This window comes from Theropithecus gelada, chromosome 16, assembly GCF_003255815.1.
Source record: "Theropithecus gelada isolate Dixy chromosome 16, Tgel_1.0, whole genome shotgun sequence".
NCBI lineage: Eukaryota > Metazoa > Chordata > Mammalia > Primates > Cercopithecidae > Theropithecus > Theropithecus gelada.
The window spans coordinates 1,258,635-1,285,243 of NC_037684.1; the positions used below are offsets into that span (position 1 = coordinate 1,258,635).

At 46.8% G+C, this 26,609-nt stretch overlaps 1 protein-coding gene across 1 annotated transcript in view; it reads left to right on the forward strand.

Moving 5' to 3' along the window:
* LGALS9 (galectin 9) overlaps nucleotides 1-26,368 on the forward strand; it is a 106,794-nt gene extending 80,426 nt beyond the window's left edge. The window contains 10 exon segments of the mRNA XM_025361756.1: nucleotides 16,717-16,808; nucleotides 18,704-18,903; nucleotides 20,366-20,478; nucleotides 21,621-21,716; nucleotides 23,748-23,783; nucleotides 24,299-24,349; nucleotides 24,984-25,025; nucleotides 25,797-25,885; nucleotides 26,036-26,274; nucleotides 26,355-26,368. Coding sequence (XP_025217541.1) covers nucleotides 16,717-16,808; nucleotides 18,704-18,903; nucleotides 20,366-20,478; nucleotides 21,621-21,716; nucleotides 23,748-23,783; nucleotides 24,299-24,349; nucleotides 24,984-25,025; nucleotides 25,797-25,885; nucleotides 26,036-26,274; nucleotides 26,355-26,368 — 972 coding nt within the window.
* Nucleotides 26,369-26,609: the final 241 nt, after the last annotated feature.

Genomic DNA, 26,609 nt, shown 5'->3' on the forward strand with positions numbered 1-26,609 from the left:
TATTTTAGTAATCAAACAAGTGACTGTTACTCCTTTATTCATTAATTTATCAGCGCTTAATGAGTGTTTTCTGTGTGCCAGGCACAGCACTAGACTCTGGGGAGTCAAAGATGAATCACACTTAGTCTCTACCCACTGGGAATTCATTCTGGTTAGAGAAATTGTAAACAAATAATTATAATCCTATGGGATATTTTTAAAGTATGAAATGAGATAATATATATGAAAAACTTTGTAAGCCTTACACATTTAAGATTCTTTTCTCCAGTGGATAGCATGATGCCTGACATATTTTAAATGCTCATTATACCCTTAAATGAACTGGTGAAGAGACAAGAGTTATGAGAGCATAATACTAGAGTGGAGATGGATTAGTTCTGCCTGGGTGGATAGGTGGGGTGTGGAGACCTCCAAGAATATCACTTTTGAACTGGACTTGGAAATATAACTTGTTTAAGAATTGAGAAAGGAGGTTCTGCGGGGGCAGCTATCAGTCATTAAAGTGCCTGGCTTTAGACGAACCACGTATCTATAGACTTTTACAGTATGCCAGATGCTTTTGTTTATAGTATCTCTTTTGATTATGACAGGTCCATGAGGTGAGTTCATACAACCAAGAGAAGCCTTGACCAGAACCTGGGTTCTAGGGTGTAAGAGACAGCATCTGGCCGGTTTATTCTTTACAGTTTCATGGATGTTATGATTGTTAATATTATTGTATTTCTATTATTACGTTTGTGAAAGCATGGTTTTCTGAGTTACAAGTATGGGAAAGACAAATGTATACATGTAATGAAATGTATCGTTTTCTTTTTATTTCTCTAAAGAAGTTTAGCTTGTATTTATACATGAGGCATTTTTTCCAGAAGTTTCAGAAACAAGTTAGAAAATGCTTCCATAATATTTCATAGATTCTTTATGATTCAAGCAGTTTTTCAGGATTTTCAGTCCATTTAAACCATTTATCTAACGAACAGTAAGTAGTAACTCTGAGCTCTACATTCTCTTGTAAGCTTTCTTTTTCTGTTATAGTTGAGCAAATTTGTTGGCATTTTTATTTTTTACACCAAAATATTTGGTTAAAATACTTTGGGGAGAAAAATACAAGAACTTTGTTCTCATTTATAGTTGACTTCCTATTTTGTATATGTTGTCTCCTGTATGTATTAAGACAGTGAAGTATTGGTGAAAGAATAGGTAAATAGATCAATGGAACAGAATAGGCACCCCAGAAATAGACCCATACAAATAGAGTCAGCTGATTTTGGCAGAGGAGCAAAGGCAATTTAATGGAGAAAAAATTGTCTTTTCAACAAATAGTGCTGGAACAACTAGACAACCACAGGTGGAATAATGAATATAGACACTGACCTTACACCTTTCCCAATAATTAACTCAAAACAGACCATAGGCTTAAATGTAAAACACAAAACTAGAAAATTTCTAAGAGTTTGATAACATAGGGGAAAATCTAGGTGACCTTGGGTTTGGCAATGAGTTTTTAGATGCAACATAAAAACATCATCTAAAAAACAGAAAATGGACAAGATGGACTTCATTAAAGTGAAACATGTCTGCTGTGCCAGTGACACTGTTAAGAATGAAAAGACAAGTGGGCGCAGTGGCTCACGCCTGTAATCCCAACACTTTGGGAGGCCGAGGTGGGCAGATCACAAGGTCAGGAGTTCAAGACCAGCCTGGCCAACATGGTGAAACCCTGTCTCTACTAAAAATACATAAATTAGCTGGGCATGGTGGCCAGCACCTGTAATTCCAGCTATGCAAGAGGTTGAGGCAGGAGAGATGTTTGAATCTGGGAGGTGGAGGTTTCAGTGAGCCAAGATTACACCACTGCACTCCAGCCTGGGCAACAGAGCAAGACTCCATCTCAAAACAAACAAACAAACAAACAAAAACTAAATATGGTTTTACCATACATTCTAGCAGTCATGCTCCTAATGATTTTCTTAAATGAGTTGAAAACTTAGGTCAACCCAAATACCTGTACATTAACATTTTCCAGAAGCTTCATTCATAATTGCTGAAAGTTGGAAGCAATCAAGATGTCCTTAAATAAGTGAATGGATAAGCAAATGGTGGTACATCCATGCAATGGAATATTATTCAGCCATACAAAGAATAAGCTATCAAGCCCGGAAAAGACATGGGGGAACTTTAAATGCATAAAAGCAGCCAGTCTATAAAGCCTACAAATTGTATAATTTTAACTATATGACATTCTGGAAAAGACAAAACTATAGAGATAGAAAAAAGATCAGCAATTCTCAGAGGTTGAGGATGGGAAAGGGAGGAAAAATGAATAGGTGAAGCACAGGACACTTAGGGCAGTAAAACTCTTCTATATGATTCTGCAAGGATGGATCCATGACAAAACCCCCCCACCGTGCAATGCAAACAGTCAACTCTAAAGCATTCAATTATGTTAGCTGATGTTAACATAACTAAACTGGTGTTTAGCTAGTAATGTATCAGTACTGGGTGATCAGTTGTAACACATGTGCCACACTAAGGCAAGAGTTAATCACAGGTGGAGGAGAAGGAGTATACAGTGTGTATCTTCTACTGAATATTTCTATGTGTCTAAAACTGTTCTAAAAATAATTATTTTCAGTTTTAAAAAAATAAAAAGTGATTTTCCAGTAACTCACTGCTAATGGTTTAGCTTTTTTTTAAAAAAATTCTTTCCTTGAACTGAATAGGAATCTGTCAGATGCTTCACTTTCTGTCTCCCAGTAACTTGCTGTGATTATGAAAATGTGTGTGCTAAACAACCCATGAAAAAAGCAAATAAAGATATTCCTTCATCTACCCAGACTGAAAGGAAATATGCCACCGCATCAGTGTTAATGAAAGAGAGGTTACAGCTGGTTTCCACTTTCATCTTTGTTTTCCTGTATTTTCCAAAAGTTCTCTGTGAAATAAAAAGTTCTTAGCACTAAAACAGTATATATGTATTCCACTGCAGCTTAATTGCATTCAGTTAACATAATTGAAGAGATTAAATAAGAAATGTAGAAATAAGTAAGACCTGGATCTTTTTTTTTTTTTTTTTTTTTTTTTTTTAACGGAGAACACGGATTTATTTATTTAATTTTTTAAATTTTACTTTAAGTATAATAATAAAGACCTGGATCTTAAGGATCTCTCTGGTTGACTGTCAGTGAAAGACTGTCTCCCCACAATGCTTGATGTAAATGGTCTGATTGGTTCGTGACAACCTCATCAATTATTGCAGCTTGCAAAGGGATCGATTTTTAACTTTTTACTTATTAATTATATACTTGCTTATTTGTTTTCTCATTTACTTGCTTTCTTATTTATTTGCTTATTATTTACTCACTTTCCTGTTGTTTTAAAGGAGGATTCTAATTAGATATTATCTAAGTGATTATGCCGAGTTCTTACATTTTGTTGGTTTAAATTGCTTTAAGATACATGTTTGAAATCACATGTTTACTCTTGAAATGTGTGCCATTTGCAGTGTGCGTGTTGGGGGAAATGAGTTATTTTTTAGCGGGAAATGAGTTATTTTCAAAAAGAGAATTATTTAGATATGGCTTTAGTGATTCCTCAGCACAATAACTGGTGATGAAATGTATCTTACTGTTTTCAGCTAGTTTAAACTGATCTTGAGACAAACAGAAATTTGTTTCTTAAATACAGGCTCTAGATGACTTTATAGAATACCTCAGGGCTATTATCAAGTACTTGCATATGAAGGATAATTCCACTTGATTATATATTTTATACCCCAAAGGAAAATAAGTTTAAATTTAATTTTAACCAGATGATGCCATCTGCATGGAGTCAGTCTCTTTTTGTGTTCACACTGGCCAGGAAGCGTTTTAATGAATGGTGTTAGTTTACTTGGTCTTAGCCAAATGAGCAAGGACCTGAAGACCGGGCAATATGAGAAGACATTTAGGAATCACTGGCTTTTCTCTGTTGATGCCACAATGTAAACTAAGGATGACAGTGGGTAGGGAATGTGTGTGGAATTCCTGTGTGATTCACTGTAACTGTGGTGTGCTAAATGCATGGTTAAGCTGGTGTCAGCATCGTCTTCCTCTAAATCACAGATCCCTTCTGTCAGCAGGACTCCTGTGGACTCATGAATGTTGTATTTTGAAATCTGCTTTAGACGATATTTCAAGACTTTTAATAAAAGAAAGATGACTAATGTATAAGGGGACTTAAGGGGAAGAAAAACCCCTTCCTCTATAGGGTAGCATATTTGGGATTATCATTTTCATTTTCTTTAGGTTGGTTTCATTTTCAAGTGAATCCAGAAAACACTGTTTTCTTTGACAATATTGCTACAAAATTACCATAATATGAGGATACATATTATTATATATTGAGATTTGTCAATCTCAAATATATAAAATGACCAATTTCAGTGAGCATTTATCCTTTTAAGAAAACCTATTCTATGAAAATCCAATTTTGTGCAAAAAGTGGGAAATAAATGGAGGTATAAGTGTTTGCTTTACGCGACTTGATTTGATTCATGTAAATAGAAAATGGTTTTATTACATGTAAAATATGATTTAAATTGGTCAAAATGTCACTTTCAGAAAAGCACACCTTTTAAGCCAGCACTCATTACATAGAACAAGGATTCCATCTGTGTGCCACAAACAACTTCAAAGAATTTTCTTTATATGTAATGACATAGGAAGTTGTTCCTTAGCGTCCATCTCATCTCCAGTCCCTCAGGAACACTGTCTTTGAGTACAAATTGTAATGAGTTTATTTTCTAACTAAAGTATAGTAGTCAGGCTAGTTTATTAGCTAATTTAGTTCTGACCTCTATGGTTGAGAACAGATACAAGAGAAATGCTATTGTATCTTCAGATCTTATAGAAAGCAGATAGCGGAAATGATGAAGTGTACCTGGCTGGCTTTCTGAAAATTTGTGTGAAATGCTTGGCTTTGTAATTTTACATTTCTTTGTAGTCTGATGCTTTGAGTTTATTTAGATGGAAATGTATTTCCAGACTGGTTATCTGATTTTTCAAATGCTGCTTCACAGTTGTATACTACTTAAAGTATGTAGCTTTATACTTAATCTAAATTGGAATTGGGTTTTTGTTATGGTCATTTGGTACTTTGGTCAACACTTTATAAATGTTTAACTTTTTGTTTTGAGTTAATTATAGATTTGCATGCAGTTGTGAGAAATAATAGAGAGACGCCAGGTGCGGTGGCTCATGCCTATGATTCCAGTTACTTGGGGGGCTGAGGCAAGAGGATCACTTGAAGCCCAGCAGTTCAAAGATGCAGTGAGCTGTGATGGTGCCACTGCACTCCAGCCTGGGCGACAGTGAGACCCCATCTCTACAAAGAGAAAGAATACAAAGAAATCTCACGTACAGTCCTACTAAATTTTATTGTGTTTTGCTTTATTGCACTTTGCAGGTATTATTTTTTACAAATTGAAGGTTTGTGGAAACCCTGTGTCAAGCAAGTCTTGTGGTGCCATTTTCTAACAGCTTATGCTCACTTCCTGTCTCTGTGTTACATTTCAGTAACAGTAATTTAGATGTTTTCATTATTATCGTATCTGTTATGGTGATCAGTGATCTTTGATGTTGCTGTTGTAGTTGTTTACAACCTCACTGATATAAGAGGGTGAACTTAATCAATGTTGTGTATGTGTCTTTTTGTTCTGTACTCTTTTGTTTTGGTTTTTTTGAGACAGGGTCTTTCTCTGTCACCCAAGTCGGAGTGCAGTAGCATAATCTCAGCTCACTGCAACCTCCGCCTTCCAGCCTCAAGCGATCCTCCCACCTCAGCCTCCTGAATCAGTCATTCAGCAAGTGCATGCCACCACACTCAGCTAATTTTTAAATTTTTTGTAGAGAAGAGGTTTCATTATATGCCCAAGCTAGTCACCAGCTCCTGGACTCAAGCCATCCTCCCACCTCAGCCTCCCAAAGTGCTGGGATTACAGGCATGAGCCACTGCACCCTCCCAGTTGTGTGTGTTCTGACTGTGTCATCCACCACCCATTCTCAACTCGCTCCTTCTCCTCAGGCCTCTCTATTACCTGATACACAACAGTATTGAAATTAGGCTAATTAATAACCTTGCTGTAGCCTGTGAATGTTCAAGTGAGAGGAATAATTGCATGATTCTCACTTTCTTTTTTTTATTTTATTTTATTATTGTACTTTAAGTTCTAGGGTACATGTGGATAATGTGCAGGTTTGTTACATATGTATACTTGTGCCATGTTGGTGTGCTGCACCCATCAACTCGTCATTTACATCAGGTATAACTCCCAATGCCATCCCTCCCCACTCCCCACTCCCCATAATAGGCCCCGGTGTGTGATGTTCCCCTTCCTGAGTCCAAGTGATCTCATTGTTCAGTTCCCACCTATGAGTGAGAACATGCGGTGTTTGGTTTTCTGTTCTTGTGATAGTTTGCTGAGAATGATGGTTTCCAGCTGCATCCATGTCCCTACAAAGGACACAAACTCATCCTTTTTTATGGCTGCATAGTATTCCATGGTGTATATGTGCCACATTTTCTTAATCCAGTCTGTCACTGATGGACATTTGGGTTGATTCCAAGTCTTTGCTATTGTGAATAGTGCCGCAATAAACATACGTGTGCATGTGTCTTTATAGCAGCATGATTTATAATCCTTTGGGTATATACCCAGTAAAAGGCAGAAACGACTACCTTCAGTGAAGAAAGCATACTGAAAGCTGACCTCAGCTGAAAGCTGGGCCTCTTGTTCCCGTTAGCCAAGTTGTGAAAACAAAGGGAAAGTTCTTGAAGGAAATTAAAAGTGCCACTTCAGTGAATACACAAATGATAAGAAAGCGAAACAGCCCTATTGCTGATATGGAGGAAGTTTTAGCACCTGGCTAGAAGATCAAACCACCCACAACATTCCCTTAAGGCAAAGCCTAACCCAGGGCAAGCCCCTAGCGCACTTCAGTTCTGTGAAAGAGGTGAGGAAGTCACTGAAGAAAAGTTTGAAGCTAACAGAGGTTGGTTCATGAGGTTTAAGAAAAGAAGTCATTTCTATAATATAAAAGTGGGAGGTTGGCCGGGCCCGGTGGTGGATCACGCCTGTAATCCCAGGACTTTGGGAGGCCGAGGCAGAGAGATCACGAGGTCAGGAGTTCAAGACCAGCCTGGCCAACATGGTGAAACCCCGTCTCTACTAAAAATACAAAAATTAGGCCAGGCGTGGTGGCTCACACCTGTAATCCCAGCACTTTGGGAGGCCAAGGCAGGTGGATCACCTGAGGTCAGGAGTTCAAGGCCAGCCTGGGCAACATGGTGAAACTCCATCTCTACTAAAAGTACAAAAGTTAGCTGGGTACGGTGGCACGTGCCTGTAATCTCAGCTACTCAGGAGGCTGAGGCAGGAGAATCGCTTGAGCCTGGGAGGTGGAGGTTGCAGTGAGCCGAGATTGTGCCATTGCACTCCAGCCTGGGTGACCGAGCAAGACTCCATCTCAAAATAAATAAATAAATGAATAAATAAAAAATACAAGTTTGAAGCAGCAAGTGCTGATGTAGAGGCTGCAGCAAGTCATTCAGAAAATCTAGCTAAGATCATTGATAAAGGTGGCTCCACTAAGCAACAGATATTCAATGTAGAAGAAACAGCCTTTTGGTGGAAGAAGATGCCATTTAGGACTTTCCTCCTAGAAACGAGAAGTCAGCGCCTGGCTTCAAAGCTTCAAAGGACAGCTGACTCTCTTCTTAGAGGCCAGTCTAGCTGGTGACTTTAAATTGAAGCCATTGTTTGTTCACCATCCCAGAAATGCTAGAGCCCTTAAGAATTATGTTCCATCTACTCTGCCTGTGCTCTGTAAATTTAACAACAAAGCCTGGAAGACATCTGGTTACAGCATGATTTGCTGAATATTTAAAGCCCACTGTGGAGATCTACTGCTAAGAAAAAAGAATTCTTTCAAAATACTATTTCTTTTTGACAACGCACCTGGCTCCTCAAGATCTCTGGTGGAGATGCACAAGGAGAGGAATACTGTTTTCACACCGCCAACACAACATGCATTCCGAAGCCCATGGTTCGAGGAGTGATTTTGACTTTCAAGTCTTCTTAGTTAAGAAATACATTTTGTGAGGCTAAAGCTGCCATAGATAGTGATTCTTCTGATGGATGTGTGCAAAGTAAATGGAAAGCGTTGTGGAAAGGAGTCACCGTTCTAGATGCCATTAAGAACATTCATGAGGAGGTCAGAATAGCAACATTAACAGGAGTTTGGAAGAAATTGATTCCAACCACCCTGGATGACTTTGAGGGGCTCAAGCCTTCAGTGGAGAAAGCAACCACAGATGTGGCAGAACTCGCAAGAGAACTAGAATGAGAAGTGGAGCCTGAAGATGTGACCAAATTGCAACAATCTCATGATAAAACGTGAACAGGTGAGGAGTTGATTTTAACAGAAAAGCAAAGAAAGTGGTTTCCTGATATGGGTTCCACTGGTGAGGATGCTGTAAACATTGTTGAAATGACAACAAAGGATTCAGAAGCGTGTAGAAACTTAGTTGATAAAGCAGCAAAGGGGTTTGAGAGGATTGACCCCAATTTTGAAAGAAGCTCTACTGGGGGCAAAATGCTACGAAACGGCATCACATGGCACAGAGAAATCTCCTCTCTAGGCCCCAGTTGTTTCTAAGTGAAGAGAATTTTAGAATCAATCTCACAGAAGTGTTGAGAGGATGAAGTTAAAACAAGTAAGACATTTAGGATAGGATGTGGCTTATAACAAGCTCACCATGAATATTAGCTATCATCATTCTTAATAAAATCACCAAATTAATAGATTTTCTGCTCCTTTGCACTTAATTTAGTAGTTTATTTCATTTATTTTATCTTCATTAAGGCAGTTGGCACAAAATTAGTTTGTTGATCTGGGCAATAGATTCTTTTTTTTTTTGAGATGGAGTGTCTCTCTGTTACCCAGGCTGGAGTGCCGTGGCACCATCTCGCCTCACTACAACCTCCACCTCCTGAGTTCAAGCAATTCTCCTGCCTCAGCCTCCCCAGTAGCTGGGACTACAGGCACCCAGCATAATACCCAGCTAATTTTTGTATTTTTATTAGAGATGGGGTTTCACCATGTTGGCCAGGCTGGTCTCGAACACTTGACCTCAGGTGATCCACCCGCCTCAGCCTCCCAAAGTGCTGGCATTACAGGGCATGAGCCACCACACTGGGCCAACTGGCATGTATTTAATAGTTATTCTCCTAGTGCACATCATTTTATATTTTCTGTCTTAGCATGAACAAGTTTCAGTCTTACTGACGTGTGTTAAACTGTTCCCCCATTTATACTTCAGCTGGTTTGCGGTTTTTAATAATGTAGATACAAATGTAAGGAATATTTATATGTACATAACTTTTCACTTTTAAAAAGTTGTGATAAGTCAGGTGTGGTGGCTCATGCCTGTAATCCTAGCACTATGAGAGACTGAGGCGGGTGGATTGCCTGAGCTAAGGAGTTTGAGACCAGCCTGTGCAACATGGTGAAACCCTTTCTCTATTAAAATACAAAAAAAAAAAAAAAAATTAGCGAGGGTTGGCGGTGTGCACATGTAATTCCAGCTACTCAGGAGGCTGAGGTAAAAGAATTGCTTGAATCTGGGAGGCTGAGGTTGCAGTGAGCCAAGATCATGCCACTGCACTCCAGCCTGGGAGACAGAGTGAGACTCCACCTCCAAAAAAAAAAAAAAAAAAAGTTGTGATAAGGTCAGGCACAGTGGCTTATGCTTATAATTCTAGCACTTTGGCAGGCTGAGGCAGCCTGATCACCTGAGTTCAGGAGTTTGAAACCAGCCCGGTCAACATGGCGAAACCCCATCTCTACTAAGAAAAATACAAAAATTAGCCAGGCCTGGTGGCAGGTGCCTATAATCCCAGGACTCAGGAGGCTGAGGCACCAGAATTGCTTGAACCCTGGAGGCAGGGGTTGCAGTGAGTCAAGACTGTGCTAGTGCACTCCAGCCTGGGGCGACACGGCAAGACTGCCTCAAATAATCAAACAAAAAAAAAGTTGTGATATAAAATATACGTTAACATAAAATTTATCTTTATAACAATTTTGAAGTGTACAATTCAGTGGCACCAAGTACATTGACAATGTGGTGTAATCACCACCGCTATTTATTTGAAAAATTTTTCTTCGCCCCACACAAAACAAACTGTAACCATTAAACAATAACTTCATTTCCCCTCTCCCTAGCTGCTAGTAACCTCTATTTTACTTTGTTCCTAAGAATTTGCCCATTCTAGATACCTCATGTAAGTGGGATCATACAACATTTGTCCTTTTGTGGCTGTCTTTATTTCACTTAGCATAATGTTTTCAAGGTTTCATCCATGTTAAAGCATGCATCAGAGCTTCAGTCCATTTTTTGTAATATATATATTTTTCTGAGACAGAGTCTTACTCCATCACCCAGGCTGGAGTGCAGTGGCGTGATCTCGGCTCACTGAAACCTCCACCTCCCGGGTTCAAGTGATTCTCCTGCCTCAGCCTCCCGAGTAGCTGGAATTACAGGTGTGAGCCACTGTCCCTAGCTAATTTTTGTATTTTTAGTAGAGACGGGCCAGGCTGGGTCTTGAACTCCTGACTTCAGCTGATCTGCATGCCTCAGCCTCCCAAAGTGTTGGGATTACAGGTGTGAGCCACCACGCCCCGCCCATTTTATGTATTTTGTACACATTGTTTAGCCATTGAACTTTGGATGGCCGGTGAGTATGACTGGGGCCCCTCCAGGCAGGGTGTGGAGCAGAGGGCCCTCCTTTATAGACGGGACTCACTAGTGGGCTGCTTACCTGTCACTCACCTCCAAGGCTCAAGTTAATGCCAAGGTGTTCATTTGCTAGAACTCTGAGCTGTGCCTGTGTCTCATTGGGCTCTGGTAGATTTTTTTCTTTTAGCAGTGTTTTTTAGAGATATATTGTCTAGGTAGAGTAAAATGTACAGATCCTGGTTTTCTGTTGAGTTTTGTTTTGTTTTGAGACGTCTTGCTCTGTTACCCAACCTGGAGTGCAGTGGTGTGACCATAGCTCACTATGGCCTCAACCTGCCAAGCTCAAGCAATCCTCCTGCCTCAGCCTCCCTGTAGCTGGGACTACAGGCATGCACCCCCACGCCCCACTAATTTTTTTGATTTTTAGTAGAGACAAGGTCTCACTATGCTGCCCAGGCTGGTCTCGAACTCCTGGGCTCAAGCAATCCTCCTGCCTCAGCCTCCCAAAGTACTGAATTACAGGTGTCAGCCACTGCACCCAGCCTCAGCCTGTTGTTAATGGATGTAAACACCTGTGCCACCACCACTTAGAACCAGATCCAGAACATTTCCAGCCTCTCAAAGACTCCTTCGTGCCCCTCCCAGTCAGTGACCCCCAAGGGTGACGCCATTCTGGCCTGCTGTTCAACTTGACTCGAATGGAATTCTCACAGCATGTGTCTGTTTGGATCTGGCTTCCACTCAGTTGCGAGGCCCATTGATGTTTCCTGTGGCCTAGCTCCTTTTTATTGCTGAGGGCTACTCTGTTGTATGAAAACCACAATTTACTTCTCCCTTCTCCTTTGATGAACATTTGCATTGTTTCCAGCCTGGGGCAATGATGAGTAAAGCTGTTAAAACAGGCACATATGTTTCCCTTTTTCTTGGGTAATTTTTTAGAAGTAGAAAAGCCAGAACATAGAAGTAGATATTTGACTGTATTACAACTCACCAAGCAGTTTTTCTTATTTTTTTATTTTTTAATTTGTTGAGACAGAGTCTTGCTCTATTGCCCAGGCTGGAGTGCAGTGTCGTGCACTCTCACAGACACACATGGATCCAGATGCCACAGCAGCCTTAGTTGGCCAACCTTAAAACAACACATTTGTTCTTACAGTGTTGGAGGTCAGAAGGCTAAAATCAAAGTGTCATGGAAGGTGGCCAGCAGGACCGTGGAGCTTCTGAGGCAATGGGGCACTTTGGCTAAGAGCCACGTACTGGTTCCAGCTGGTGGTCAGTCTCGACCAGCCAGGCTGAGCTCCCCATCGTCGGGGCTGAGCCTGGGTGTCCTCTGGTGACCTTGTTCTGAGTCCAGAACAAGGTTGCCCACATTCTGGTCCGCAGGGCTGAGCTCTGCTTTCTAGACTTCCAAATAAGAAGAGGAGGGAAAGTCCCCGGTCTCTGGGCACAACCAGGAACAGAGAGCAAGTTCTGACTCAGCAGAGGATCGATTCATTCCATGCAAAGAGCTGCATTGTCAAGGCCAACACGAGCCAGGGGCTCAGCTCACGGCATCACACCCAGTCCTCTCAGAACTCTGCCGGGTGGTGTTACTGTCCTGCCGTTCAGAGGAGGGAACTGGGGCACAGGCAGGTCAAGCGACTTGGCCAATGTCTGAATTGCTAGTGTACAGAGCTGGGAGGGGAGCCAGTGGGACCATAAATCCAGTGCAAAAATCCATCCTCCTGCATCCTGCGGAGCAAAAGTGAGTCCGGTTGTTTTCCTGGGTTTCCTGGACACACAGATCTAAATTCCACAGCAGCCTCGCCTGGCCAATCTTAAAACAACAAATTTATACTCTTAATGATTCTGGAGGTCAGATGTTAAAATCAGCGAGTCAGCAAGGTTGTTTCCTTCCGGAGGCTCCAGGGGAGAATCTGTTTCTTTTCCTTTTCCAGCTTCTAGAGGCTGCCTGCATGCCTTGGCTTATGGCCCCTCCTGCCATCTTTAAAACCAGCAGCTTTGTCCAGGCACAGTGGCTCATGCCTATAATCCAAGCACTTTGGGAAGCCAAGACAGTAGGATCTCTTCAGTCCAGGAGCTGGAGACTAGCCTAGGCAACAAAGTGAGACCATGTATCTACAAAAAATAGAAAAAAATTGGACGAGCATAGTGGTGCATACCTGTACAGCCAGCTACCTGGGAGTCTGAGGTTGGGGGAATTGTATCAGCCTGGGAAAGTAGAGGCTGCAGAGAGCTGAGATCATGCCACTGCACTCCAGCTTGGGTGACAGAGTGAGATCCTGTCTCAAAAAAAAAAAAAACATAAAACAAACAAACAAACAAACAAACAAAAAACCAAAACTTCTTGTTGCTTCTGTTGTCACATCTCCTACCTCTGACTCATTCTCCTGCCTCCCTTTTATAGGATCCTTGTGATCACATTGGGACTACCTGTAAAATCAGGACAATCTCCCCATGCCAAAATTATTAATTCAATCACATCTGTGAAGTCCCTTCTGTAACATATTCACAGTTTCCGGGGATTCGAATGTGGATGTTTCTGGGGGGTGGCCCACTGATACCCAGTGTTATAAGTTTCTTGTAAATCCTTCCAGAGATATTTTATCTATAAATAAATAAATGCAAGTCCATAGCCTTCCGTCACCCACTTTTTATACCAATGGTATCATTCCATATCAGTGCTCAGAGTTCTGTCTTCCTCTTTTTCTTTTCTTTTTAAGGCTACACAGAACCTATTATATGGAAATACCCTAATTTATTTCACTTTTCTCCTGTTGGAAGACATTTAAGCTCTTTCCAATGCTTTGCTTTATAATCTTTTGTATTATAATACTGCAATGAATAACGTTGTTTGTAGGATAACTTTCTATTTAAAATTTCATTTTTCAGGCCGGGCATGGTGTTTCATACCTGAAATCCTAGCCCTTTGGGAGGCCGAGACAGAAGGATCACTTCAGCCCAGGTGTTGAAGACCAGCCCTGGCAACACATGGAGAACCCGTCTTTTCAAAAAAAACTTAAAAATCAGTGGGGCATGGTGGCATGTACCTATTTGGTCTCAGCTATTCGTGAGGCTGAGGTGGGAGGATCACTGGGGCCCAGGAGGTGAAGGCTGCAGTGAACCCTGATCACACCCCTCACTGCACTCCAGCCTGGGCAACAGAGGGAGAACCCATCTCAAACTAAACTAAACTAAAATAATCTTGTTTCTCAGAATTTGAAGGCACCATTTCAGACATTTTGAAACCTCACAGAACTTTTTTGGGGAACTTGTTGCCTTGGAGATTAGCCTGCCCTGTCCCACCCCCATGATCTGTACTTGCTCTTTCTCCCTCTTGGCTTCCTTAATTAAGCCTTGTTTGTACTTGTGAGCCCACGTCCATCACGCTCTACATTCAATTCTAGACGCTGTGGTGTGAATACGCTTGAGTGGAGGCCGCATGCTTCCCAGGAGGGTGTGTATTTCCAGCGTTGACTCTCATGATAGTGTGAAAGGCTCTGGAGAGAATCACAGGCCTCCACAAACAGACAAGGGGAAAAATGTTCCACAGACATGTTTCAGGAATAACAGGCTTCCCAATCCTAGGTCATGCTGGTCCATACCTGGATCAGGCTGACTCTCCTTCCCCCACACTGCGGGTGTAGACAGAGACAAGAAAGAGAAGTCAGAGACACAGAGAAGCTGTGCTTTGCTTGAGGTCACTAAAGTACTTAATGGCAGAGTTCAGAGCTGACCTGAGGGGCAACAAAAGACACCCCCTCAAATCCATGGGGAGCAGAGTCTGTCTGAGTCAGATCCCAGATTTCCTGGGGCTTTCACGGAGCCAGGTGTGTACACTGAGCTAGGACGGGTTTCCCAGGGTTCTGTGTGGTCACACAGCTCAACAATACAGACCAGAAAGCAGTGGCCAGTAGGCTGAATTTGGCTGGCGGGTGTTTTCTGTTTGGCCTTCACAGTGTTTCTTCTAACTTGTTATTATAGGAAATTCAAACATGCAGAGGGAATTGTACCATCAACAACACACACCCATCACTCTGTTCCAACAACGATCAACTCAGGCCTATCTTGCTTCATCCTATACCCTCCCTCGCTTGCTTCCCTTCCCACCTTCAGATATGAAAATACCATTCCATTGCAAATATTTCATTGTGTATCTCTATAATATGGGAATTTGGGGAATTTCATTTGAGACAGAATCTCGCTTTGTTGCCCAGGTTGGAGTGTGGTGTCGCAATTGTGGCCTCAACCTCCCAGGCTCAAGCGATCTTCCCACCTCAGCCTCCCAAGTAGCTGGGGTTAAAAGTGTGTGCCACATCAGGCTATTTTTTTTAGTTTTTGTAGAGATCCCGCTATGTTGCCCAGGCTGGCCTCAAACTCCTGGGTTCAAGTGATTGTTTTGCCTCGGCCTCCCAACATCCTGCGATTATAGATGCGAGCCACTGTGCCCAGCCAGGAAGTTTTACATAATCCATTTTGACAAAAATTTTCCTCCAAGAAATTAGAAAGTTTTACAGAAAAATAAATTCAGATTTCTGTCTTCTCTTAAAAATTTGGAAGCTTTGCCAATCCTGGACCTAGATGGTAATCACTGGTTAGCACTGAGTAGATGTTGACTTTTTAGATGAGGGGTGTGACATCTACTTTGCCACAGTCCCCACCACTCCCTACCTGGCCATCTGACTCATAACACATCCCTGCCTGGCTCCTTTAGGCATTTAATTTGTGTTGGAAATTGACCTAAAGGAGATTTTAGAGAAGACATTAAAAACTTGAAGAATGTGAAAATCAGCCAGGAGATAGAACTGTGATTTAATGCGGGTTATAGAACCACACTGGATATGAGGCATTTCGGAATAAACTTTGAAAACTGGAAGTACCAGTTTGTGAATTTTGCTCAGAGAGAACAAGGTGGGGGGTGGGTGACAGTGGAGAAGCATCTCCTATGTGCCAGTCTCTTCCATCACAGGCCTTTTCTCACGAAATCATCAATCACATGCAGTAGGAGAAACACCTTCCCATTTTACAGATGAGGAAACTGAGGCAAAGAGTGCTGAAATAGGCTTCCCAAGGCCACTCAGGTCATGAGCAGAAGAGCTAGGATTCAGACCTGGAGTCGGCCTGACTCTGAAGCAATGCATCCTCCCCATGGTCCATCGCTCCTTTAAAGAGGCCCGGAAGACAGAATTTGACAAAGTGGTAGCCAGTGGGGCCTGGGATGGGTGAGGAAACTACACTAGGGCTTGGGGCTGCTGAGGGCCTGAGGGAAGGAATGGGGAGCCCGGGGGCAGAAGTAGAGGAGGCGGCTGCCCCATGGCTGCAGAGGGCATGTGGGAAGAGGCTCTGCTGAAGATGGCCAGGAGGGCAAAGGTCACGGTGGCCATCGTTATATGGTGGTGGTGGGGAGAGGGGCATGGCTTCTTCTTGTGCCTCTCGGGTGAGTCAAAGATTTACCCTCCAGACCCCTGATGCGTCTCTTTGGCCCCTTGAGCCTCCTGAGTCCCCAGCCAGGGCCCTGGGCGCTTAGCTGGGAGCTTGGCAGGAGGTCCGGCAGCCCCCATTACTACCTAGTTCCTTACCAGCCCAGGGCGTCCGCCTGCCTCTTCCCTGCCTGGAAGGAAGGCCTTCAGCCTGGTGCGTTCCTGATGCAGCCTCCACCGCCTCTCAGACTCTCACACAAGCTCAGCTCCCTGTCGCGTCCTCTCAGGGCCAGGCTTCTCCTTATCACAAGCTTAGACTGTCTGAGTAACGAATTGGATTTGTGTCTGCCTCCACACAGGACCCTAAGACCCGTGGGGCTGAGACTCCGTATATACTGGTCATAGCCACACCCCATCCCCTTGCATGGCGCTGTCACACCCAGGCCGGCCACTGACTAGCGCTGGAAGGCAGCAAACAGGAGGCCGGCCACCTGACTGATGGCCCCACACCTTCTCCCTGCAGGCCATCCCCTTTTCTGGAACTATCCAAGGAGGTCTCCAGGACGGACTTCAGATCACTGTCAATGGGACTGTTCTCAGCTCCAGTGGAAGCAGGTGTGTGTGTGTAATGGATGGAAACGTTTCACTCCAGCCTCGTCCCTTAGTAAACCACTGGGCCTGTGAGCCTGGGTTAGTTCAAACAACAACATCCAAGCTCACGTGCCTGGCTCAGGGGAGGCCCAATGCGTCCCTAACCCATGCTGCCGGGCACCACTCCGCAGGCACAACCTGCAGCCAGGGGCGCCATTAACCTGGACTCCGGGATGAATGGGGCCCTGGGAGCTGGCAGTCTAAGGAGGGAGTGGGATGGTCAGAGTTGGAGGATTATGTTCTGGGTTGAACCTAGCACACTGTGACTAAGAGTTACAAAAATCAAACCTCCTCCATTTCCCATCACTGCTCTCATCCACTCTGAAGCTCTCCTTCTGCTGATGTGAAAATATTGAAAATCGCCATCAAAAGTAATTTGGTCTCTTTTGGTTTCAAGGCCTTTTCTGGAAACTGCTAAATCAATTCAAAATACTAACATCGTATTAGGGCTCTTTCCCACCCCCTCCTCCCTCCCAAGGTGGGCTGTCTGGGAACAGAAAGGAGCTCACATGACTTCTCAGGGACTGGGAAGGCTCTAGACTCTCAAAAGGACCTGGCTGACCCCTGCCGGGGCGCCCCGACTGGGTGGCACAGAGGTGTGCAGCTTTCTCTTGTCTTGGTGGGAGACCACAGGTGGCTGCCTGCTGAAGTCTGTGGGGCCCACAGAAGAGCCTCTTGGACTCACTGCTCTCTCACAGAAGCCCCTCTGCCTCAGTCCCAGAGGACCTCTCCTTCTGGGCCTCGCAGATCCCTGCTCAACCTCAGCTCGGCCACCTAGATTCTTAGTGACCTCCCCCAGGAGATGCCAAGGGCAGGGAGGCCCCTGATCCCCCTGAACCCTCCAACCAGGGGAATCAGGACCAAGCCTCTGATCTTCCGCCCCTTCCTCTCTCCCTGTCCCTCCGCCTCCCCCACCTCCCAGCACCAGGAGGGCTTCCCACTCCCATCCTGTGGAACAGACAGATCCTGCCTCAGAGGGCGCTCTCCTCTCAGGAGCTTTCTGCCTCTCCCTTCCTTGGGGCAGGAATTTCCAAAGGACTACAGGGGTGAAGCTGAAGGACTCCAAGGGAAAAAATACATACAGAGATATTTCAGATGTAATCGTCTCCATTTATTCATTTAATTAATTGATTTTTTTCTTTTGAGACAGAGACTTTTTCTTTCACCCAGGCTGGAGTGCAGTGGTACGAACATAGCTCACTGCAGCCTCGAATTCCAGGACTCGAGTGGTCCTCCCATCTCAGCCTCCAGAGCAGCTGGGACTACAGGAGTGCACTATGATGCCCAGCTAATTAATTTTTCTTTTTAAGTAGAGATGAGATCTCGCTGTGTTGCCCAGGCTGGTCTCGAACTCCTGGGCTTAAGTGATCCACCCACCTTGGCCTCCCAAAGTGCTGGGATTACAGGCGTGAGCCACTGTGCCCAGCCCCAATTTCACATGCTCTCTACAGTTGTTCTCTTCTTTCCCACTTAGTCAGGCATGTGCTGGCCTCCAACAAGTGTCCACTGGCACGGAAGGCTCTGTCTTCTAGGTGTGCTTAGCAACTTCCATCTTTGGTACCAATCGGTAATCACTTTCCAAGACCTATGCTTCTTGTTTGCTCATGCCAGCACTTTTCCTTAACCATTTTCTACTTATTTTTAGAAAATCGTACTGTAAAGGCAAAATGCAATAATTGCACAAAAACACATTAGATCCAAGTTAGAGAAACAAAAAGGATGCCAACCAACCAGTCTCTGCCAGGCAGGTTCTATGCAAGATCCCAGACAAATGCAGGGCAGAGGCGCCGAGGCCCTCCTGTGCCTATCACTGGCAATAAACCATGCCACAGAGAACTATTTGCTTTCCCTGGGCCTAGGTTTGCTGTGGACTTTCAGACCGGCTTCAGTGGAAACGACCTTGCCTTCCACTTCAACCCTCCATTTGAAGAGGGAGGGTAAGTGGTGTGCAACACAAGGCAGAAAGGAAGCTGGGAGCCTGAGGATAGGAAGATGCACATTCTCTCCCAGCAGGGAATGCCCTTTGACCTCTGCTTCCTGGTGCAGAGCTCAGATTTCAAGATGAGCAGGAATCCTCTCCCCACCTCTCAGCCCTGGGACCCCCCAGCCCTATCAGGTGAATGGCTTTTAAGTAATCACTTCAATTGACATTCAGCCAGAGTGACACCACTATACAGATAACACGACCATTTCCTTGTAAGGTGTTACCCATGGCTGCATAGTCTCCTTCTGCACCTTCACCTGAATCTACAGGTGCGCCTACTGCTTCTTTCACTCTGAAAATAAGAACTAGAGGAGTCATCACGTTGCTGTTTGGTGTTGTGTGTCTTTGAATTCCAAGCTCATTCCATTCCTCTGCTGTCACCATTCCTCCTCTCCAGGTCCCTGGTAGCATTTACTTTTCAGCGACATTGTTCCAGCCTTTATCCAGGGTCTATTAAGGGTATAGTTTTGTAAGCACATTGCAAATTACCTTTGCAAGTAGTGTAGGTCTCTGGGCTTGAGAAGCCGGTGGGTAAGTCAGTCTGAGTATGCTTATCTGAGATAAGGATGTTCCCATCCACTCCGTATGCAACCGGAGGTCACCTCTCCTCTGTTCCCCGTGAGCATTTTATGCATATTTCAATAATACCCCTGCAGTCATAAAAACAAACAAGATCATGTCGTTTGCAGGAACATGTATGGAGCTGGAAGCCTTTTTCCTCAACAAACTAACGCAGGAGCAGAAAAGCAAACACCACATGTTCTCTTATAAGTAGGAACTGAATGATAAGAGCACATGTACACAAGGTGGGAGACAACACACCCTGGGCCCTTGTGGAGGAGGGAGAGCATCAGGAAGATTAGCTAATGGATGTTGGGCTTGATACCAAGCTGATGAGTTGGTCTGTGCAGCAAACCACATGGCACTCGTTTACTTAGTTAACAAACCTGCACATCCTGTACTCGTACCCTGGAACTTAAAATAAAAGTTGAAGGGGATGAGCACAGTGGATCATGCCTCTAATCCCAGCACTTTAGGAGGCTGAGGAGGGCAGATCACTTCAGGTCAGGAGTTCAAGACCAGCCTGGCCAACATGGTGAAACCCTGTCTCTACTAAAAATACAAAAATTACCTGGGTGTGGTGGTGGGCACCTGTAATCCCAGCTACTCGGGAGGCTGAGGCACAAGAATGGCTTGAACCACTGTGCTCCAGCCTGGGAGACAGACTGATACTCGATCTCAAAAAAAAAAAAAAAAGTTGAAGGTAAATAAATAATAAATACATGAAGCCCCAGGTGAGCTAAGACTAGAAAGACAAACCTACTGCAGTAAACAACCAGAAGAACGAAAACCCAACCACTGGAGCCCAGTAGAGACTCGGGTTGATGCCCTTCGGGTCACACACGTTCCTGTAACTGGCCCCACAGTGAGGCCCAGACTCAGGTCTTCATTTTCTAGAAGGAGGGTCCAGGAGCGCAGGGGGGGGTCCCCATCCCGGCCTGGGGCACCTGCCCCAGAACACGTGCTCTCCTCTGGCAGGTGATGGTGAACGGGAGCCTCTTCGTGCAGTACTTCCACCGCGTGCCCTTCCACCGTGTGGACACCATCTCCGTCAATGGCTCTGTGCAGCTGTCCTACATCAGCTTCCAGGTCAGACTTTCCACCTGGCACCGGTCCCGGGGCTGGGATGCAGGGCCCAGCGTAGCTGTGCCTAGGCCCTGCTGGGTGGACCCAAGCCAATCTCCTACCCAGGTGACTCTGGGGACAACCTCTGCTTCCCTGTCCCAGTGCCTGCCCGCCCCTTCTCCTCTGTCACTCTGCCCCTCCTTCTGTGTCACCTGCCTTGGTCTCCCAAGCTCCTCGGCTACCCCTTTCTCCTCACCCCTTGATTTCCACCCTGGTTAGGAGGCCATGTTGTTCTAGAAAGAGCCCAGGCTCAGGAACCAAACTGAATCCAGTTCAGATTCCCAGCTCTGCCATTCATCCTCTGTGGGATCTTAGACAAGCGACTTTGCCTCTCTCAGCCTCGGCTTCCTCATCTGTAGAATGAGCATGGTCATTGCCTGCCCTCCGTGGGTGGTTGTGTGGTTCAGTGAGGAGACAGATATCAGAGGTCACACAATGGCCCCCTGGGCCCACACCAGGGTCTGTTTGACCTCTGTGTTTTAAAGACTTTGAATGTGTTGCCAACATCTGAAAGGTCAGGAGAGCCAGGTACGGTGGTGGAGGTCTGCAATCCTGGCTACCCAAGAGGCTGAGGCAGGAGAATCGCTTGAGCCCAGGAATTAGTTCTGCCTGGGCAACACAGCAAGACCCCACCTCTAAAAAATTCTTGTTTGAATAACAAAATAAAATAAATAAAACTAAAGAAGGTCAGGAGATACTAATACCACATGAAAAACGGGAAGATGAGGGTATGCTGGGCGCACATTCCCACAGGGCACTGGCAGCTGGATGGGAGCTGCTGTTACCCTTTTGGTATTCGAGGGAGCTCCCTGACATGGGCGAAGTGCGCAGTAGGCCCTCAGCAAATCTGGGTTCCTCACCCTTTGGTCCTCATCTCTCATTCCCTCCTTCCCTGACTCTCTCCCCTGCAGGTGGAAGGGAAGAGCTGGAGGGAGACTGCCCCTCTGTGCTGCTCACCGGAGCCTGGCCCTTTCCCCTCCCGCCTCGGCGTTGCCACATCCCTCTGCCTTCCTGATCTCTCCCTCTTGCCCCTGCCTCTGCCTTTCAGCTTCTTCTTGGCTCCATTAATGCTTCTCCTTACCACCCAGTGCCTTTGGTTTTAACAGAACCCCCGCACAGTCCCTGTTCAGCCCGCCTTCTCCATGGTGCCGTTCTCCCAGCCTGTCTGTTTCCCACCTAGGCCCAGGGGGCACAGACAAAAAGTGAGTTCAACACAGAGGCCCTGGGTGGCTGAGCAGACAGCAGGAAGGACCCAGGGTCTGAGAGGCTGGCCCCAGCCAGCAGGACACCAGGGCCTACAGGCACCATCGTGCCCACTCAAGAGTTCCCTGTCTCTGTCCACTGGGCACCCAGAGCTGGGAATCTGGGGGTCGCCCTGGATTCTTCACTTCCCCTTCTTTATGTCTCTCCAAGGCACCAAGGGTCCTGAAGCCACCGACAAGGCTCAGGCCTCTGGGATTCCTCACCATGACGACAGGGGTCCAGTTCCCCACCCCCTACACCCAACCACTGCCGCAGTGGCCTTCTTATAAGCAAATCTGATCACACCCTCTCCCTGCTTAAAAATCTTAAAAGCCCCAAGCCCTTCAAATAAAGCCCAAATTCCCCAGCAGGGCATACAGATTCCTCCCGAGTCTGGCCCCAATCAACCTCCCTGCCTCACCCCCAACCCACGAAGCTCACGCAGCCTCCACGGCTCACGCGAGGCCCTCTCGGGCCACCATGCTTTTGCATATGCTGTCCCTGGTCCCAGAAGCACCCTCTGCCAGCCTGTCCCCAGCACACGCCTAATTGCCCTTCCATGCTCTGCCTAAGTGTCTCTCCTCTGGGAGTCCTCCCTGCCCAGAATATTGTTGGACGCTCCCGCCATGTCCCCATGGAGTCTGTACATATCTGTGCCATGCCAGTTCACAGCACCCCATTGTAACTGTGTTTGTGTGTCTGTCCCCGTCACTCCACCCCATCTCCCTATGCCCATGAGGCCTCAGAGGGCTAGGACCGTGGCTTATTCATTTGCAGAGTGCCTGGCACTCAGTAGGGGCTCAGTGAATGAATGAATGTGGAATGTGGTTCTCACAGCCAGGAAGAATGGGATACCAGCCAGGGCAAGAACAGTCTACTGGGTGGGGCAGGATCCAGGATAAGGAGGCGAGCAGCCCTTCCTCTGGCCACTCAAGCAGTGGGGACTGGGAGGAGGGGCGCTTTGTCTACACAGTCTTCCTATGGCCCATTACGGTACAGACAGGGCACCTGCCTCCTGCCACGCTGACTTCAGGACTGGTTGAGCCCCGGGGAACTTTTGCAGGGCAGCCCAACTTTGGCCCTGGTCCTGGCACTGGGGAGGATAGAAAGTGTGCTGGATACAGTCAGACAGAACTGGCTGCCGTTTTGGATTTGGTCCCTTCCACCTGGGCGAGCTTGGGCAAGTTGCTTAATCTTTCTGAGCCTCACTGCCTCACCAGGAACACAGGAGCTGAGGCTGCTTCCCTCACTGGAAAGCACTGAAGCCCAGGAATCGACCCACAGCAGGCCTTCAACAAATACCCCTTCTCACCTTACGGGTGAAATATGGCACTGGAAGTAACGCTCTTGGCTGTGGGAGCTACAGAAAGCAGTGCGGTCTCTATCAAACCCAGTCTTCTCTCTCTTGAGAGGAACAAATGGGGATACCCTACCCCTCAACCCCAAAGCCCTGTGCACCTGGAGGTAAAAATCTGGGTACCAAGGGTTCAGGAAGGCTTGCTTGGGAGCAAGAGGGAGGTGGGTGTTTCTGGGGAGGCATTTCTCTTTTCTTTTTTCTTTTTTTTTTTTTTTTTTGAGACGAAGTCTTGCTCTGTGGCCCAGGCTGGAGTGCAGTGGCGCGATCTTGGCTCATTGCAAGCTGCGCCTCCTGGGTTCATGCCATTCTCCTAACTCAGCCTCCTGAGCATCTGGAACTACAGGTGCTCACCACCACACTCGGCTAATGGTTTGTTTTTCTGAGCATTTTTTTTTTTTGTATTTTTTAGTAGAGACAGAGTTTCACCGTGTTAGCCAGGATGGTCTCGATCTCCTGACCTCGTGATCTGCCCACCTCGGCCTCCCAAAGTGCTGGGATTACAGGTATGAGCCACCGCGCCCGGCCCTGGGGAGGCATTTCTGAGCACAAGAGCCTCCCTGGAGTTCTGCCATCGTCTCTTCCCGTTCTGTGGTGCCCGCGATAACCACCCTTCTGACTCTCCTCACCCCTCCAGCCTCCCGGCGTGTGGCCTGCCAACCCGGATCCCATTGTAAGTCTCTTGCTTTCTTTTTGGATCCTCTTCATTTTGGCTCTTCTGGGCTCATGGAGGAGGCGGGGCCAGGCATTGGGCCTCTCCCATTGGGAGTGGGGAGGGCAGAGGCCAGGCCCTTGACCGTCTGCCCAGCCTGGCGAGGTGGGGGGTTGGATGTGGTTGGCTGGCCGTGATGAAACAACCTGAGTTGACACCCTGTGGGCAGCCACGGAAGACCGTGACCCGCATTCCCTTCTCCCACCTGCAAAGGGAGGCTAGGCTGAGAGACGTTTCCCTGAGAGGAAAGATGGGCCAGAGCCACCAGCGTCCCCATCTGTCTTCTCCAGGGTTCTAACCTTTGCCCTCCCTCATCCCCTTGAGAGAAGAAACACCTGGACCCACCCTCTGTGGGGTCTGTGGGGCCACTGGGCTGATTACGCCCCCTGGAGGTGCCTGCCGTGTGGCGCCCTCTGGTGGGAGCTGGTGGTCTTCACATGGGAGAGCCTGGGTGAGACCTGGTTTCTTTCCTCCAGACCCAGACAGTCATCCACACGGTGCAGAGCGCCCCTGGACAGATGTTCTCTGTAAGTCTACAAGTTCTGGCCAGTTCACAGCTGCACAGTGTCCTCCTTCACCAAGAACTAAACTCCCTAGAGCCCTAGAGTCAGGAAGAAAGCAGTTTAGCAAGGAGGATGGGGACATCTGGGGCTGAGTCCTTGGCTCAGGTGACATGTGGCTAAAGCTGTTCTTGGGACAGCAGAGATTCTGGAAGAAGCAGGATTTATCCAGTGGTGGAAGAGGCAGGTTCCCTAGAGACCGGGAGGGAAACTGGTCCACCTGTCACCAAGTGGGGAGTGCAGTGGCCCCAGCACCCGGATGTGAGGTTCCTGGCCCTGCATCCTGCGTCCCCGGGATGTCACTACTGATCACAGGCTTAAGCTGTTCTCCTGATGGTGTAAATCAGGCCGGAGGCTTAGAATTAGTGGGGCTGCCTGTGGAGGGGTTGAGGGGCAGGTGACCGTGGTGGGGTCCGGGAACACGGCAGGAAGTTCCAGGAAGGCTAACTTGAAAAGGGAGGTGGACGGGAGAGTCCAAGGGCCAAAGCCTCACGAGATCAGCCTCACAGTGGAGGCCCCTCTGGAATGCGTGGGTGCGCGTGGGTGAGTGCTCGTGCACACATGTGCTCTCCCATTGAATTTCCTGGTTTCTTTTCAACAGACTCCCGCCCTCCCACCTGTGATGTACCCCCACCCCACCTATGTAAGTGGTTTCTCAGGGAGGGTGGAGGTTCTGTTTGTGGTGGGCAGGCTGGGGGTGAAGAGCCACTGTGGGGGTATCCACTTGCCTTGAAAAATGAAAAGCGGTCCTTTGGTAAGTTGAAGGGCTTCAAAGCATCCCAGTGAAGTAGAAGACTGTAGAGAGGAGCTTTCAACCTTAAAACTGTCATGTCAATGTGAGCACATTGCATAGCCCTCCCTTTTCACCCCACGAGTCTTGTTGTTTGGCCAAAGTTCCTTTCTTTTTTTTTTTTTTTTTTTTTGAGACGGAAGTCTCGCTCTGTCGCCCAGGCTGGTGTGCAGAGGTGCGATCTCGGCTCACTGCAAGCTCCGCCTCCCGGGTTCACGCCATTCTCCTGCCTCAGCCTCCCAAGCAGCTGGGACTACAGGCGCCCGCCACCACGCCCAGCTAATTTTCTGTATTTTTCAGTAGAGACGGGGTTTCACTGTGTTAGCCAGGATGGTCTCAATCTCCTGACTTCATGATCTGCCTACCTCGGCCTCCCAGAGTGCTGGGATTACAGGCATGAGCCACCGCGCCCGGCCCAAAGTTCCTTTCGTGACACTAATCTAAGCCCATTAATTTGAGGAGCACTAGAAAGTTTTCCTTTGGCTTTTGTGGAACGAAGTAAAGCTATCGCGGGCTTCCTCTCAGCTGACAGCCCAGATTCATGGGAACTGGTACAGTCTTCCCCTTTTGCATGGTGGGCTGCCCTGGCTGCCACTGGCTGACCCATGCCTCTCCTTCTGAAAGCTGATGCCTTTTGTCACCACCATTCTGGGAGGGCTGTACCCATCCAAGCCCGTCATCCTGTCGGGCACTGTCCTGCCCAGTGCTCAGAGGTAAGCCAAGGGCTCCAGTGACCTCTGGGAAGAGAGAGCCCTTCAAGGTCATTCCAGTCATTCCCTTGGCTTCAGGCAGGCTGTGGATGACAGGGAGGAAATGGGGCCCAGAACTCAGTGGACAAAGGTCCAGATGGGCCGCCCCCCCAGGTTCCACATCAACCTGTGCTCTGGGAGCCACAGCGCCTTCCACCTGAATCCCTGTTTTGATGAGAACGCTGTGGTCCGCAACACCCAGATCAACAGCTCTTGGGGGTCTAACAAGAGGGGCACAGCTGGGGAGAGGGAGGAGTGGGCAGTGAAGACGAAGCCCCACGCTCATTCCCCTCCCATCCCCCACGCAGTTCCACCCCAGTCCCAAGCCACCAGCTGTCCACTCCTGGTGGGAGGTGACCTCCTCAGCCCCTCCCCTCTGACCTTTAACCTCACTGTCACCTTGCACTCTGTACCAACCCTTCACCCCCTCCAGGAAAGCTAGTCTGATGGCATCCCACTGGCCTCCACCAACTGACCAGAGTGCTGTCTTCAGGGGACTGGCTCCTTTCCCAGTGTCTTTGAAATAGAGAAATGAAAATGCTTGTTGGCACATTCATGTGGGTTGACCGTGGCTTCCTTAACTCATTTGGAGACATTTTGGAGTCTGTGGAATTGGGCGGGGGTGCTGCTGGGAGGAGTGGGACGGGAGAGCATGGACTCCCTTTGGGCAGGGGGTCCTGACCTCCAC